This window comes from Pteronotus mesoamericanus, unplaced genomic scaffold (genome assembly GCF_021234165.1).
Source record: "Pteronotus mesoamericanus isolate MK-2021 breed Mesoamerican mustached bat unplaced genomic scaffold, CSHL_Meso_final contig_57, whole genome shotgun sequence".
Taxonomy (NCBI): domain Eukaryota; kingdom Metazoa; phylum Chordata; class Mammalia; order Chiroptera; family Mormoopidae; genus Pteronotus; species Pteronotus mesoamericanus.
In genome coordinates, this window is record NW_026555203.1 from 3,566,835 (window position 1) to 3,580,794 (window position 13,960).

The following is a 13,960-nucleotide window of genomic DNA, read 5'->3' on the forward strand; positions in this document are numbered from 1 at the left end:
TTCATTTAGCTCTCTCTGTGTGGATTCCCCTTTTCCACTCATTTGGGGAAATTTCTTTTTCTTCCCATTTTTATGAGTCTATTATTTATTTATTTATTCATTCATTCATTTATTTATTTATTTTTGTTTCTGGTTCAATTAATCTGTGTAGATTTCCTGACTTTGTGGATTAAATTTCCATGGTTGTAGGCAGGTCTTTTATTTATTTATTTATTCTTTACTTTTCTTTCTGGGCCTGCTCTGATGATGTCAGTTGTTGACCCTATATGACCTTGGGTTATTTGTTTGAGCCTTTCAGGAATCTACTGTCTCTGTCTGACTCTTGTTTTGGGCTGCTCTCTGACACCTTTGGCCAGGGATCCACCAGTTCTATGGATTGCTCTGCACTCTCAAGCAGGCTCCTTGAGTGCTCCCTGATCCTGGCAGGATATCGCGCACCTGGGTGTGTGCGCTTGCTCCAGAATGGGGTTGGGGTGGTAGCTTATACCCCTGACCTCGCACCCTCGCCTGTCACCCGTGCCCAGGTGGTCCCCAGCACTCATCAGTTTAGGATCTTCTATTGTGTGCTTTCCCTGCTTTTGTCTCTTTCAGGATATGGCCTACCCGTACACAATGGAGACTAGGGAAATGGGGAGAAGTCAGCTCCCGGACTCTCCAGTTAATCCTGTCTCCAGTCTCTCCTCCAGGGTCTGTGGGCAGCTCTGTGACCCCTTCGGCTAGGAATCCCCTATTTCTCTAGACTGTATTTGTGAGCCTTCTGGCTCCCGCACCCACTTCGGCCTCTTCCAGGGCGCGGCCTGCCTCCATAAATGGGGACTACAGAATGCGGAGGTACTCTGCTCTGGGGATTGCAGATAATCCTCCAGTTCTTTCCCCAACCCCTCCATCTCCAGTCTCTCATCGAGGGTCTCTATGAAGCTGTGTGTCCCCTTTGGCCAGAGATCCTCTATTCCAGCCAGTCTGCACTCAGTCCCTAAGCCCGCATGCCCACAAGCTGTGTACAGAGCGCTCAAAAGGCAGGTTGATTGATTCTCTTATGCGTGGGTGAGGTGGTAGCTGCAGAGTGGGAGGTGCTATCACCAGGGATCCGCTAGCCACCGTCTCTGTTCTCTTCCCAAAGTTTTCCTCGCCAGTCTTTCCTCAGGCACCAGCCCACTCCCCTGGGGCCTCTACCCAGAGATCAAGGAAGGCGGCTGCCACTGCAAATTTTTGCGTTGGCCCTTTAAATGTCTCTTTGCATCTCCAGACACCTTTCTCTGGCAGAGACCTCCCCTAAGCTTTTCGGGGTTGCATTTTGTCTGTGCGTTTTCTTAATTTCAGCTGCTGTAGTCCAGGGGTCCCTGTTTATGGTACAGACCCTGTTCTTCTCAGGGGGATATAACTAGCTGTTTCAATGGCCCTCTATTGCTGGTGCCCGTGGGTGCCCAACTCACCCTCTGAAGCCTCCACCGCACTTCTCACCCGTTGGGATGTGTGAGAGTTGAGTCCACTGTCTGTCCGCAGCTCCTCCTAGGCTCCTCTCTCTGTATCATTCCATTGTTTTCCAGGTGATTTCTCCACTATTTAGTCGCAATTCCAGTTTGGTCTTGGGAGGAGATCATCGTGACTCCCATTCACTCCTCTGCCATCATAAAAAACTCTTGTTTTCAGTGTTTTTTTAAGATATCATTTTTTTCATATGCTTTTAGTTTGTCTGTTTGCTTCCTTTGCTGTAATTCTCAAATCCACCGGGTTATTTTAGGCAGTGACCGACTTTCTTTACATGAACTCTGATCAGAAAGCTGTCTTGTTCTTCCCCCGTTTTTTTTTTCTTTTTCTTTTAAGATTCTATTTATTTATTTTGAGATGGAGGGGAAGGGAGAGCGAAAGAGAGGGAGAAAAATATCAATGTATGGTTGCCGCTCATGCAGCCCCTACTGGGGACCTGGCTCGCAACCCAGGCATTTGCCCTGACTGGGGATTCGAAGTAGCAACCCTTTGGTTCTCAGGCCAGTGCTAAATCCATTGAGCCACACAAGCCAGGGCTTCAGATGGATTTTCTTACAAATGGAAACCATATTTTTTCATTCCCTTGACCAAAAGAAATGTGAACATTGCTCATATTATCATTCGGATTAGATTCTGAAGATAGCATATAAAATTCCTAAATCCACTGGTCCCAATCTACTTTAAAAAAAAATATTACTTTCAACTAGAATCCTCTATATACTGTACACTCTGCTGGTGCCTCCTATCGCTATAGCAAATCCTATTGAGATATGAATAAACACGGTCCATCTAGACTGATAGTAACAAATAGATAACAAGTGAATAAAATATATGGTGACCCCCAGTGTAACCACTGCACACTGGGGTTTGGTCTCATCAGGGAAAATATGTGGATGAGCCAGCAAGGAAAAATATGTAAGATACTGTGCCTGTGAGTTTGGGTCATGATAGCATCCAAAAGTGCCATTCTTGGTACATTAGAGTTTAATGTACCCATGAGAATGTGATGTGTTTAGCCAAGGAGAAAGAATGGTTGTGATGGTCATGATCAGAGGTGCAAAGTGAGGAACTGTGGCGGAAAGCTGGGGGAGTATAGGAAAAAAACATCTGGGAGTGTGTAGTCCTCTTCCCAGAGGGTCAAAGGGTTGATTGATATGAAGTAGGTGCCTTCTGGAGAAAAACAATAATATCCATTAATTTTAGTAATTTTTTCCAGGTTTCCCTGTATGCATGGAAATTCAGGAGTGTATGGCTTAGCAGAGAGAAAAGAGTATACCAGGATCATAGGCTAAACAGACAGTGAGTTAAGATAGAAAAGAAAAAAAAATGTGGTGTGTCTAATTTGTACCTTAAGAGGTGGTTACTTTGTGGGCATTGTTTGGGCAGAGATTTAATTATCCAGGGTGCTGTCTGTGGCCTAGAGAGCAAAATCATCCACAATGGCAATGTCTTGGCCTGAGGGCATGTCTTCTGAGGCAATGTCATCTCCAAAGGTGAACCTCTGGGTTAGAACAATGTCATACAGGATATGGGACTCAGTATACTTTTCAAGTGGAAATGCATTTGAGTTCATGTGGGCATCCATACTGTAAACCAATGAAAGCACACAAACAAGTAGTAATAAAACCTATAGTCAACAGAATGGTGTGCAGCTGCACTTGACAGCGTTTTTGTTTGTTTTTGGTAGAAATTTAGGTACAAATGTGTCCTGTATCAGATGAGCAATTTTGTGAACTGTAAGACAATCTGTGGTTAATGAGTCTCAGGAGAGTATGTGTCCTCCATCTGTCTTCTAGTCATTATGGGTTGGGGGTAAGATTGAAATTTTGTAATAGATTAAAGCCCAGGCCAAGACTGAGGACTTTAAAGGTTTATTTACTGGACTGGAATTGGAAAATTAGTTGTTTGAAGACACCATTACGTCTCTCAGTTAAACTGACTATTTGAGATGACTAGGGACATGAAAGTTCTGTTGAATGCCTTTTTCAAGAGCTCAGCATTGTGTATTTTAAGAAGTAAAATGTGCATCTAGGGTACCACCAGGAATGTCTGCTGCTCTGAAGAGGCTATGTAGTATCCTTGCAAGGCCTTGCATTGTGGCTTTAGTATATGCAAGAACAGGTATGATTTTGGTTTATATTGGGGGTATCCAAGAGGTAAGAGGCTCTCAGCACTTTTTACCTTAAAAGGGACATCTTTTAAATAATGGTCCAATACTTAATAATACATGTGAAGATGATATCATTTGTTGGCCAGGACATTCTGTTCAGAGATAACTTCTTGGAGTTTGGCCTTGTGTGTTATTTCTTGGGTTCTTCCCTGTATTAGGGCTTTCTGGCTAAGGGACAGAAAGCAGGAGCACTAAACTCCATCATGTATGATGGCTAGCAGTGCCATTTGCACAAACTATGAACACCTATTTCTGTTCACTCAGTTAATCCCAAGGAGCTGCAAGATAGCGAAAGGGTCATATGGAAGGGTGACCTCCTCTAGAATCTTGGCATTTGGCAAGGGACTGAAGGCAAGGGAAGCCAACCTTACCTGCAGGTGGAACAAACCAAAGAGCTCAGATTTGGTTCCAGCGTGTCTTGAGAAGGCCATGTTAGCTGTGCTGAGCTTGTAAGCTGCTGTTTTCATGACCCAAAGCATAATGGGTAGTTCAGTATGGGGGGTGGTCATGGATTCAGAGTCTATGAGGGCCTCTTTTTCCAGGATAGTCCAGTAGTTAGTCATTTATTTGTTGTTTTAATATTTTATAGTATGAAGCCAAAGAAAAGGGGGCAATTTTTTGCATCAGAAGCATTGGGGCAACTAGTGGCCATCATTGGTTGTCCAGAGACTCCAGAAGTCATAAGAGGCTGTTAGAGCTTCTTTAGTGAAGGAGTTTCTGATAGCACTAGCAAGAGTACTTCTTGATTTTAATTTGCAAGTAAATTTTTAAAACCAACTTTATGATTTTTATTTATGGGAGACAACTTTATGTCGCACTGCATGCCAGCTATAGGGGCGCATCGCAGCAGGGGAGCACCACGGAGAGCTCAGCACTCCCTGAAACCTTAGGGAAACTGGATGGAGCCACCTGAGGTGGGAGCAGGGCTCTGAAACCTGCAGAGCCCATCCTGGGATTGTCGCGGATGGGGGAAATAAACACAAAACGTCGCAAACACTTCTCTGTTTGCCGGGAGAGCAGACAGGGGCACTTCCCCCTTACTGGAGAAGGCTGTGGCACATCCCCTAGTGGGGAAGGCCATGGTGCCCTTTGTTCCAAGGCTTTTATTGAAAAACTTATCAGTGGGCTAGGTAATAGGAATACATATGTACACTCATTACATTAGCATGTTAAGTTGCACAGAGAATAGATACTTTTAAGAAAACAAGTGACAGGAATTCATTGATTTATATGGGTCTGGGAGGAGACCAGTATAAACAAAAGAGAATGAAGATAAGGGCAGGCACCTTATAAAGGGTAAGGGGTATAAATAATGTGAATGTCCTTCGTAGCATGAGCTGGCCAGAGGTCTGAAAAAAGAACAAAGCACATTTTAAAGAAATTACTTTTAGATTTGATTTCCCTGGTAACTGCCAGGCCTGATTTAAAGCTGACTCCTGCACTGCTTCAAGCCTGAGCCAGGTGTGGGGAGAGAACCACCAAGAGATAAGGAGACTGCTTCTCAGCTGCAATGAAGACTCTGGCCATGTCCAAGCCAAGCCGAGAGGTGAGGGGGCCTTTTTGCCCTTTCTCAGTGTCCCCCAATTTCTTATCTGCTGCCTATATTGGTTGATGCCTGTCTTAGGTTGCCCCTCCTCCGAGAGGTCATACTCATCCTTGGCAGGAACCATCACAAAGCAAAGCAGGGAAGCAGGGGTGGGAGAACAGGTCAAGTCGCCTCAGGAGCCTGTTTCTCCAAGGCTTCCTGATTATTTCCAGCCTTGGGGCCCTCCAGCCTGTTGACAGGGTTACAGCTCCTGAAACCAGGCCGGGCATTTCCCAACAACTTTATACTGCTCGTTAATACTAAACTATGTAGAAGAGCAAGTAGCTGAATTAAACAGGGCAGACTTAAGATCAATCTCTATTGTTTTGTCCATATTTCATTATGTGTGCACAGAAGCATGAATGCAATTTAAAATTTTTTAATGACAATAAAATTATAATTACCCATCTATGTGACTAACACCTAAAATCCAAATATTTAATATGTAATGTGTACATAAGAAGCTTCTCATCACACAATTATTAAAACATATTTTTCCTGTTAGGAATCAACTTACTTTTTGTTTATTTTTATTTTGAAGAACTACTTCTCTGATAACTGGCTCATTTTCCTCTTTTATTGAAAACTAAAGGGTGGAGGAGGAAACTGATGGATTAAAATTTTATTTTTTAAAAAATATAAAATTCATTTTTACAAATTTACAAGTATTATTCCTAGTTCAGAATTTATTCTACTAAGCAATTATATTGGGAATCAAATGCAAGTTCCCCCTTCTTACTTAGGAATCAGCATTATTTCAGAATTATGGATTTTTGTGTATTTTCTTAAATCAAGCAACAATCTGTTTCAATCAAGTGATTTTGATTTGGAAGTTAGAAGTCAACACAAACTATGTTGCAAGCAACCCCCAAGACATCTCATTTTTATTCTGGCCGATTTTTTCAAAAGGAAGAAAGAATTTCTGTCTAAAATGCCACTAAAGAGAGGAAGTCGGTGAGTTGGTGTTCTACAAGCGGGTGTAGGCATGCACAGCTCATAGGTGGTTACAGCAGGTACACTTAGTGGTAATGGATAAGGTAGGCTGTGCAGTCAATGGTGAGTTTCACCACCTGGTCATTGATGTGCAGCCAGGTGTTCAGACTAATCTGCAAGACATCTGTAGTGTAACAACCACTCGTCGTACTGCTGCTGTGATGGTAAACCACTGGAAATAGTCTATAGGTTGCATGGCATTTGAAATTCTTATTTCTAGGTGCGGAGGGGCTCCCGGTCCGGCCGCCACCGCTGCCCCGCTCCGGGCCCGTGGCTCACCCTAGCACCACTGAGGAGCCGCCGCCGCCACTCGAGGAGGGCGGAGGAGTGGGGCTGAGAGTCTGCAGGCTCGAGCGCAGGATAGAGGGACGAGAACAGAATCACCAGCACTGGCTGAAGGTACCTTAACATGGGGAATCTTCTTAAAGTTTTGACATGCACAGACCTTGAGCAGGGGCCAAATTTTTTCCTTGATTTTGAAAATGCCCAGCCTACAGAGTCTGAGAAGGAAATTTATAATCAGGTGAATGTAGTATTAAAAGATGCAGAAGGCATCATGGAGGACTTGCAATCATACAGAGGAGCCGGCCATGAAATACAAGAGGCCATCCAGCATCCAGCTGACACGAAGTTACCAAGAGAAGGCATGGGGTGCTGTTGTCCCACTAGTAGGCAAATTAAAGAAATTTTATAAATTTTATCAGAGGCTAGAAGCTGCATTACAAGGCCTTCTGGGAGCCCTGACAAGCACTCCATACTCTCCCACCCAGCACCTAGAGCGAGAGCAGGCTCTTGCTAAGCAGTTCGCAGAAATCCTTCATTTCACACTCCGGTTTGATGAACTCAAGATGACAAACCCTGCCATACAGAATGACTTCAGCTACTATAGGAGAACACTGAGTTGGATAAGGATTAATAATGTTCCAGCAGAAGGGGAAAATGAAGTAAATAATGAATTGGTAAATCGAATGTCTTTGTTTTATGCTGAGGCATCCCCAATGCTGAAAACCTTAAGTGATGCCACAACAAAGTTCGTATCAGAGAATAAAAATTTACCAATAGAAAACACCACCGATTGTCTAAGCACCATGGTGAGCATATGCAGAGTCATGCTGGAAACACCAGAATACAGAAGCAGATTTACAAGTGAAGACACAGTGTCATTCTGCTTGAGGGTAATGGTGGACGTCATAATACTCTACGACCATCTACATCCAGTGGGAGCATTTGCCAAAACTTCAAAGATTGATATGAAAGGTTGTATCAAAGTTCTAAAGGACCAGCCTCCTAATAGTGTAGAAGGTCTTCTCAATGCTCTCAGGTGCACAACAAAACATTTGAATGATGAGACTACCTCGAAGCAAATTAAATCCATGCTGCAATAACACTTCTGGAATGAGCACCTGCTGTAGATGGAAGACAGTATTCTGCAGTGGCCGAGAATGCATTTTTTAGTGATTGCAATTAATTTATCATTTACTCTTGCTTTTTATTCCTTTCCTCTCTTCCTCTTCCCTCTTTTTAAATCATGTTCTTGTTCTTAAGACTTCTTTTCTGTGCCAAAATCAGTGAAGTTATACTCTGAAGGGGCATTGTCCTTTCAAACTGGCCATCTAAGGCAGCTAATTATGCATTGCATTGGGGTCTCTACTGAGAAAAATTCTGTGACTTGAACTAAATATTTTTAAATGTGGATTTTATTTTGAAAACTAATATTTAATATTGCTTCTCCTGCATGGCAAAACTGCCTACTCTGCTATTTAAAAACCCTCAAAGACTTTATTTTCTACTGCTGCTTTTTTCATGTTCAGCCAAAATGAAAATGTTTAAATTAACTCTGTTGTACAAATGGTACCAAACACAATTTTTTTTAAATTAGTAAGACTTTTGTTTAAAGTTTTAAGTTTGCATTTTGACTTTTTTGTAAGGATGTATGTTGTATGTTTAACCTTTATTAACTAACATTAAAAACTGTGATATGTGCGTAGGGTATTACGTATGCATGTTCATGTTTAAAGAATGGCTGTTAATAAAATAAAAATCAGCTTTCATTTTTCAAAAAACAATAAAATAAAATTCTTATTTCTAAGTCTTGGAGAAAGCAGTTCTTTACTAATTTCAAAATTTACAGGATATTCAATATTTTTGATAAGCTTCTGACATCCACCAGTCGTCTCGTAAACAAATCAGTTCAGGTGCAGTAAGAGAGGAGGAAGTTTTTCCAGAGTTACTTTTCAACTGATATCAACCTCTTGTTTGGTTTCCGTGGTATAACCTTGGCATGATTCTCTTGCCACCAAGCTTTCCAATGCATCCTGGACAGTATGTATCTTTTCAGACTGGATATCAAACTGCAATGTGAAAAATGTCTGCAAAGTGGCAGATTCTTTTGAACTCTGCTGGTAAACCACAGACCTAATGTGTCCACCAAAAATGCTGGTGATTGGGACCTGAACAAAGTCTGCCTAGTGAATGACTGAAGTCTTATGTATGGGTTCCACTTGCTCCCATTTGTACTCACATCCTTCGTCTGGCTCTTCCTCTCTCCATTCACTGAATGGCTTTTGGGTCCATTGAAAATAGTAACTTGTTCATTATTTGGTGAGAGAAGTTTCTTTAGGTCAACAATTCTCCATAAAGTCCATTTAGAAAGAAGCCTATGTATTCCTCAGCATCCTCCTGTTGAACCTTTTCAGAGAGTATCTTCTTGATTATCAGAAGTCTATTAATATACATGGATTCAGCCCTGGCCAGGTGGCTCAGTTCATTGGAGAGCAGTCACACTCACCAAAAGATTGTGGGTTTGATTCCACATAAGGGCACATACTTAGGTTGTGGGTTTGATCCTCAGTTGGGGTGCGTACAGGAGGCAACCAATCAGTGTTTCTCTCTCACATCAATGTTTTTCTCTCTCTCTCCTCTGAAACATATATATATATTTCAAAATATATATTTCGAAGGTAACTCCAGGGCAGATATCCCTCATGATTTTATCCCCAAGAGCTTGTCTGGGTTTTGGAGGTACTGGTATATTAGTAAACTCATTCATTACCCTAACAAAGCTGTCTATCATGGGAGTTTACCTACAAGGTCTTTGCACTTTAGAATACAAAGGAATGAAATTCACCAGGTGATACATGGAAGTGCGGGCAACCAGTGCCTGCAGTGTAGCATAAAGTAGCACCAGTTTCCTTTATTGATCAGTCTATAAAGTTGCAATGATACTGGTTTATATACTAAGGTTATGTTCTCCAGTAACAGCGATCTTTGTGGCTACAGGATCCCCTGAAACTGGAAGAAGCCCTTCCTTGACTTCCTAGCTTGTTTTTCGGAGACCAGGGCAGATGTGGCAGGACAGAATACTTAGTTTTCACAGAAGCCGCAGGTGAAGAAGAAGAGAGCTTAGAATCATGGAAAAGATTGGCCTGTGACTTAGGTTGACTGACAGAAGTGGAGCCCACCACAGACACTAGGTTATGGGCAGAAGGGGAAGTGCTCTCAACTTTAGCTGGATCTGAGTCTTGCTTTCCAAAGTGTGCAACTCTACCCCTTTGGCAGCTGAGCCCTCATCCAAGGATTCAAGTATGTGTCTTTAACAACTCCAAGGTTTTCAGTAGTATCAGTCCCAACATAAGGGTGAGCCACAGCTGTCCTCAACAGGCTGCCCCTGCCAGCCTCTGCATGGAAGCACGAGTGTTCAAAGTAAGGCCCCTGGAAGCCCCTAGGCTGCACAGTAGTCCAGGACTCAGGAAACAGTCACAAGGCACAGCATCACTGATGAAGCCTGTGGAATCCTGAGGGTTGCTACAGTACTGGGTGGCCCCAACAAGGGCATATCGCCCATCATCTCTCCATCATCTGTGCCTACCCTGTTCAGGACTGCTGGACTGGCCTGGCCATTGACCATGGCTTCTGTGGAAATACTACCTTAACTGCCATCTTTCTAATAACTGTAATATCCAGATGGATGTGTTTCTTTTTCTTTTTATACTCTCTTTGTCTAAGACCACCCAAGATGCCATCATTTTCCAAAACTTCTGCTTCTGCATTGGAACTGCCATCCAGAACAAGGGCAGAACCTGGGTACTGGCAGTCAATGGAGCTGTAGTTCACTTCTTAATCTATGTCATCAGTGGTCTTTTTGGAAGATGTACAACTAAGAATAAATTTGGGGGTCTAAGGATTCAATGTGCTTGAAATACTATAGTTGGGAATTCTCTTCAAAGTGTCTTTGGTTTCAATTACTTCATTAACATCACACTCGATTATCTGATATTCTTGTCCATCAAGCTTGTGCACCACACAGAACTGTTTCATTGTCTGGAGGAAGTTCAACTGAAGAGTGAGGAGTTACAAAGAACTGACTGAATTAATCAGGGCTAAAATCTCCAAAAATGAACTGTGGGCTCTGGAGGGCCATGGAAGCCTGTTTCAATGAGCTACCTGCTTGCCGGACTCCTCATACTGCTTCCCCCACTGATGCCATCTTCTCCCCTGCATATACACTGTTAAATAAAATTTCTAAATGAGAAAAAGTTGACACCAGAACCCCAAAAGGGCTAAAAGATGTTGGATTTATGTGTCATTAATAAATGAGTCAAATGAATCTCTTTGGAGGAGGATGTTATCAATGCATTATCACACTTGTGTTTCTGGATAAAGATGGATGTATTCAAGATCAGATTTGCAAAGATTTTGTGTGATAGCAAAGCTATTGGGGTGCACCATAGGTAGGCTGAAAAAGGTAGATTTTATCCCTTTGGAGGTAGAAACAAATTGTATCTAAAAGGCCATTGAATAGGCACTGAATAGAATATGTTACCCAATATATCAAAGCAAAATATGTACCTGTTGTTGATTGAATAGAATTAATAATTTTAATAATATTGGACATTGTATATGAATGCCTTGTATGGAAACACAGCATTAAGTTTGTAGTAATCCATCACAAGGCACCTTTTATCTTTTCCAGACTTAAGAACAAGCAAAATTGAGCTATCAGATAAAGAAGAAGTGGGAATAATCACTCCTTTTATTTATTGTTTTATATAATAAGTTTTAATTATTCAAGTCCCTGTTTTGGCTTACATTGGACTGTATTAACTATTTTAACTAGAAGTCCATGGGATCTCATTATCATTATGTCAATTTGTGTTAAAGACTTACTTTACTTTTAACATATTATTTATTATTTATTATGTTATAGCATCCATGCCCAATATGGAAGATTTTAGGGCAATAGGCACTATGACTATGAGAAATTTAGGCAAGGCTACAGTTAAAGTAACCATTGCCCCCTATTTTATTTTGTTACTTTTGATGATTATATGGGGAAGAATGTGTAAAATTAGTGGGATCCTCAGATTTAAGTATAATTTGGGCTCCAGTATTAAATCCATGAAATTTTGTAAATTAGTGTATTTTAGCAAATGTTAAAGTTAGAACCTAGATTGTAGAATTCACAAAAGCCAATCAGTGTGCCCCTTTCATCTTTTTTGTTATAGAAAGTCTTTAGTATATAAATGTTCTATATAATTTTTTGGATTTTTGATAAATCAGATTATGGAACTTTAAAAAATTAATTATATATTATGTGTATATATGTAATTTATTATATCTTTATATTAAAATATGATATATATGTATAAATAATTTATTTAATTACTTTTTTTCTCCCTGATGCTAGGGGATTATTTTTAAATAAATAAGTACTCTAGGACTTTCATTGTGTTTGTCAAATCTAGAATATGTTCAGTACATAAGGTTTCAACTTCCTTTGTTCCCCTCTTTGGGCTTATAAATGCCTAAAGCCAGTTTTTTCTTTTCTTTTCTTTCCTTTTCTTTCCTTTTCTTTTCTTTTCTTTTCTTTTCTTTTCTTTTCTTTTCCTTTCCATTCCTTTCCTTCCTTTTCTTTTCTCTCTTTCTTTCTCTCTCCTTCCTTCCTTCCTTCCTTCCTTCCTTCCTTCCTTCCTTCCTTCCTTCCTTCCTTTTTCTTTTCTTTTTTTTAGGCTTCCAGCCACTCGAAGCTGTGATCTTCAGTTCCTATCTCTGATTGATTAGAGGAAAAGAAAGGAAGGGGAAGAGGCCTGGTTTCTCTAAGCAACTTCTCCCTGAGATGGCCTCAGTCCTGAGAATACTCAATCCCCACCCTCACTTTCTTTTCTTAAGCAAAATCTTCAGAGTGGCTTATATCTCTAGGTGGTTGATGTTTTTTCCTCTCTTTATATGATTTCCTAATAAGCTCCTGGTGTCCTGAGTAGTCCTTGGTGTTCACAGTGAGCAATGACCTCTCTCTAAGGTATTCTAATCAACCTCAGAGAGGCTAGAGTCTATATACAAAACAGCAATAATGACCTCCAAAAATAATAATGACCTCAAATTGATTTTTTAATTTTGTTTTCATTTAATTTTAAGGAGGCAGCTCTTAGCACATTAACAGGGAGGAGCACTAAAAAAATTCCCAAGTACATTCCAGGAGATTTGTAATCTCAAATGAGCAGAGAAACCTCCTCTGGTGGTTTACAGAGAGAAGGTTTCAAAGTCATCCTCTCCCTCTTCTTTTTACATTGTGCCGCCAGTATCCATAGATGGGATCTACAATGCCGCATGAAGTTGGGGGACAAAGAGCAGAAACATCAAGGGATGCAACAGAGGAGGGGCTGTAGGCCCCCAGCAGCATCAAGGCTTACAAAGAGCCATGGAGGACTCTCTGAGGGAAGGGCACTACCTGACACCAAGAATGGGGAGAGTGAATTACTTATTTTTCCCAAGTGCTATTTAATGACACATTGAATTAGAGCAATGGAGTCACACACATATATTGAAGGCTAATGGCCCCCTTAATTTTTCAGGCTAATACTGAATGATATGCACTCAGCATGACTCTGATAGGGGATGGAACTCCACTTCTGTCCACAATCACTCCAACTTACACTGAAAACTACTCATTCGTATGGCTCAGTTACTCCAGTTCCCCAGAAGCTACAGGATAATTACCCCCTTCTCTCTGGGATCATGGTTGGGAAATGATACTCTGGATTGTGTTATTGGTATTGGGACAGGATCTGCATGCATTTTATGATGGAAAGTCTTGGCAGCACTCATCCTAAGTTGAAACCCAAAGTAGTGTATAGCCGTGCACATGAACACCAGCAAAACAGAGAGCCTTTCGAAACGATAGAACTCAATCAGAATAGCCAATCAGTGATTGACCAGCAGTGTTAGGGTATCTCTGAAGGTTTTCTATACATGACACAGATTATTCCATTTTGGTCATCAACTGTGTTTTAAGGAATAATATTACTTAAAATGTTTTTGTTTTTGTTTTTTGATTATTAATCAGGTGCAGACATAGAATAACACCACAGAGAGGTATACGAAAAGTAAAGAAGCCATGGCCAGGTAGCTCAGTGATTGAAGCATTGTCCCATTCACCAAAAGGTCGCAGGTTTGATTCCCAGTCAGAGCACATACCTCAGTTGCAGGTTCAGTCCCCTGTCCGGGCATCATGTATAACAGGCAGCCTATTGATGTTTCTCTTTCACATCAGCGATTCTCTCTCCTTCTCTCTCTCTCTCTCCCCCTACTTCCTCTCTCTCTAAAATCAATAAACATATCCTCAAGTGAGGATTAAAAACAGAAGTTAAAGGGATTTAAGTATGCTCACAGGTCCTGAAAGAGACAGGCATGGCATGTCATTCAAGAGTCCAGATAGAAGGAGTTCC

General features: G+C 41.2%; 1 protein-coding gene and 1 pseudogene across 1 annotated transcript; one reads left to right on the forward strand and one right to left on the reverse strand.

Annotated features, from left to right (window-relative positions):
• Positions 1 to 6,262: 6,262 nt before the first annotated feature.
• On the reverse strand, positions 6,263 to 10,656 carry LOC129076146 (ubiquitin carboxyl-terminal hydrolase 10-like; annotated as a pseudogene).
• LOC129076164 (CYFIP-related Rac1 interactor B-like) lies at positions 6,539 to 7,671 on the forward strand. Its single transcript, XM_054580350.1, is given in 2 exon segments — positions 6,539 to 6,870; positions 6,872 to 7,671. Coding segments are annotated over 2 exon segments (975 nt in total). The 5' UTR covers positions 6,539 to 6,645; the 3' UTR covers positions 7,622 to 7,671.
• Positions 10,657 to 13,960: the final 3,304 nt, after the last annotated feature.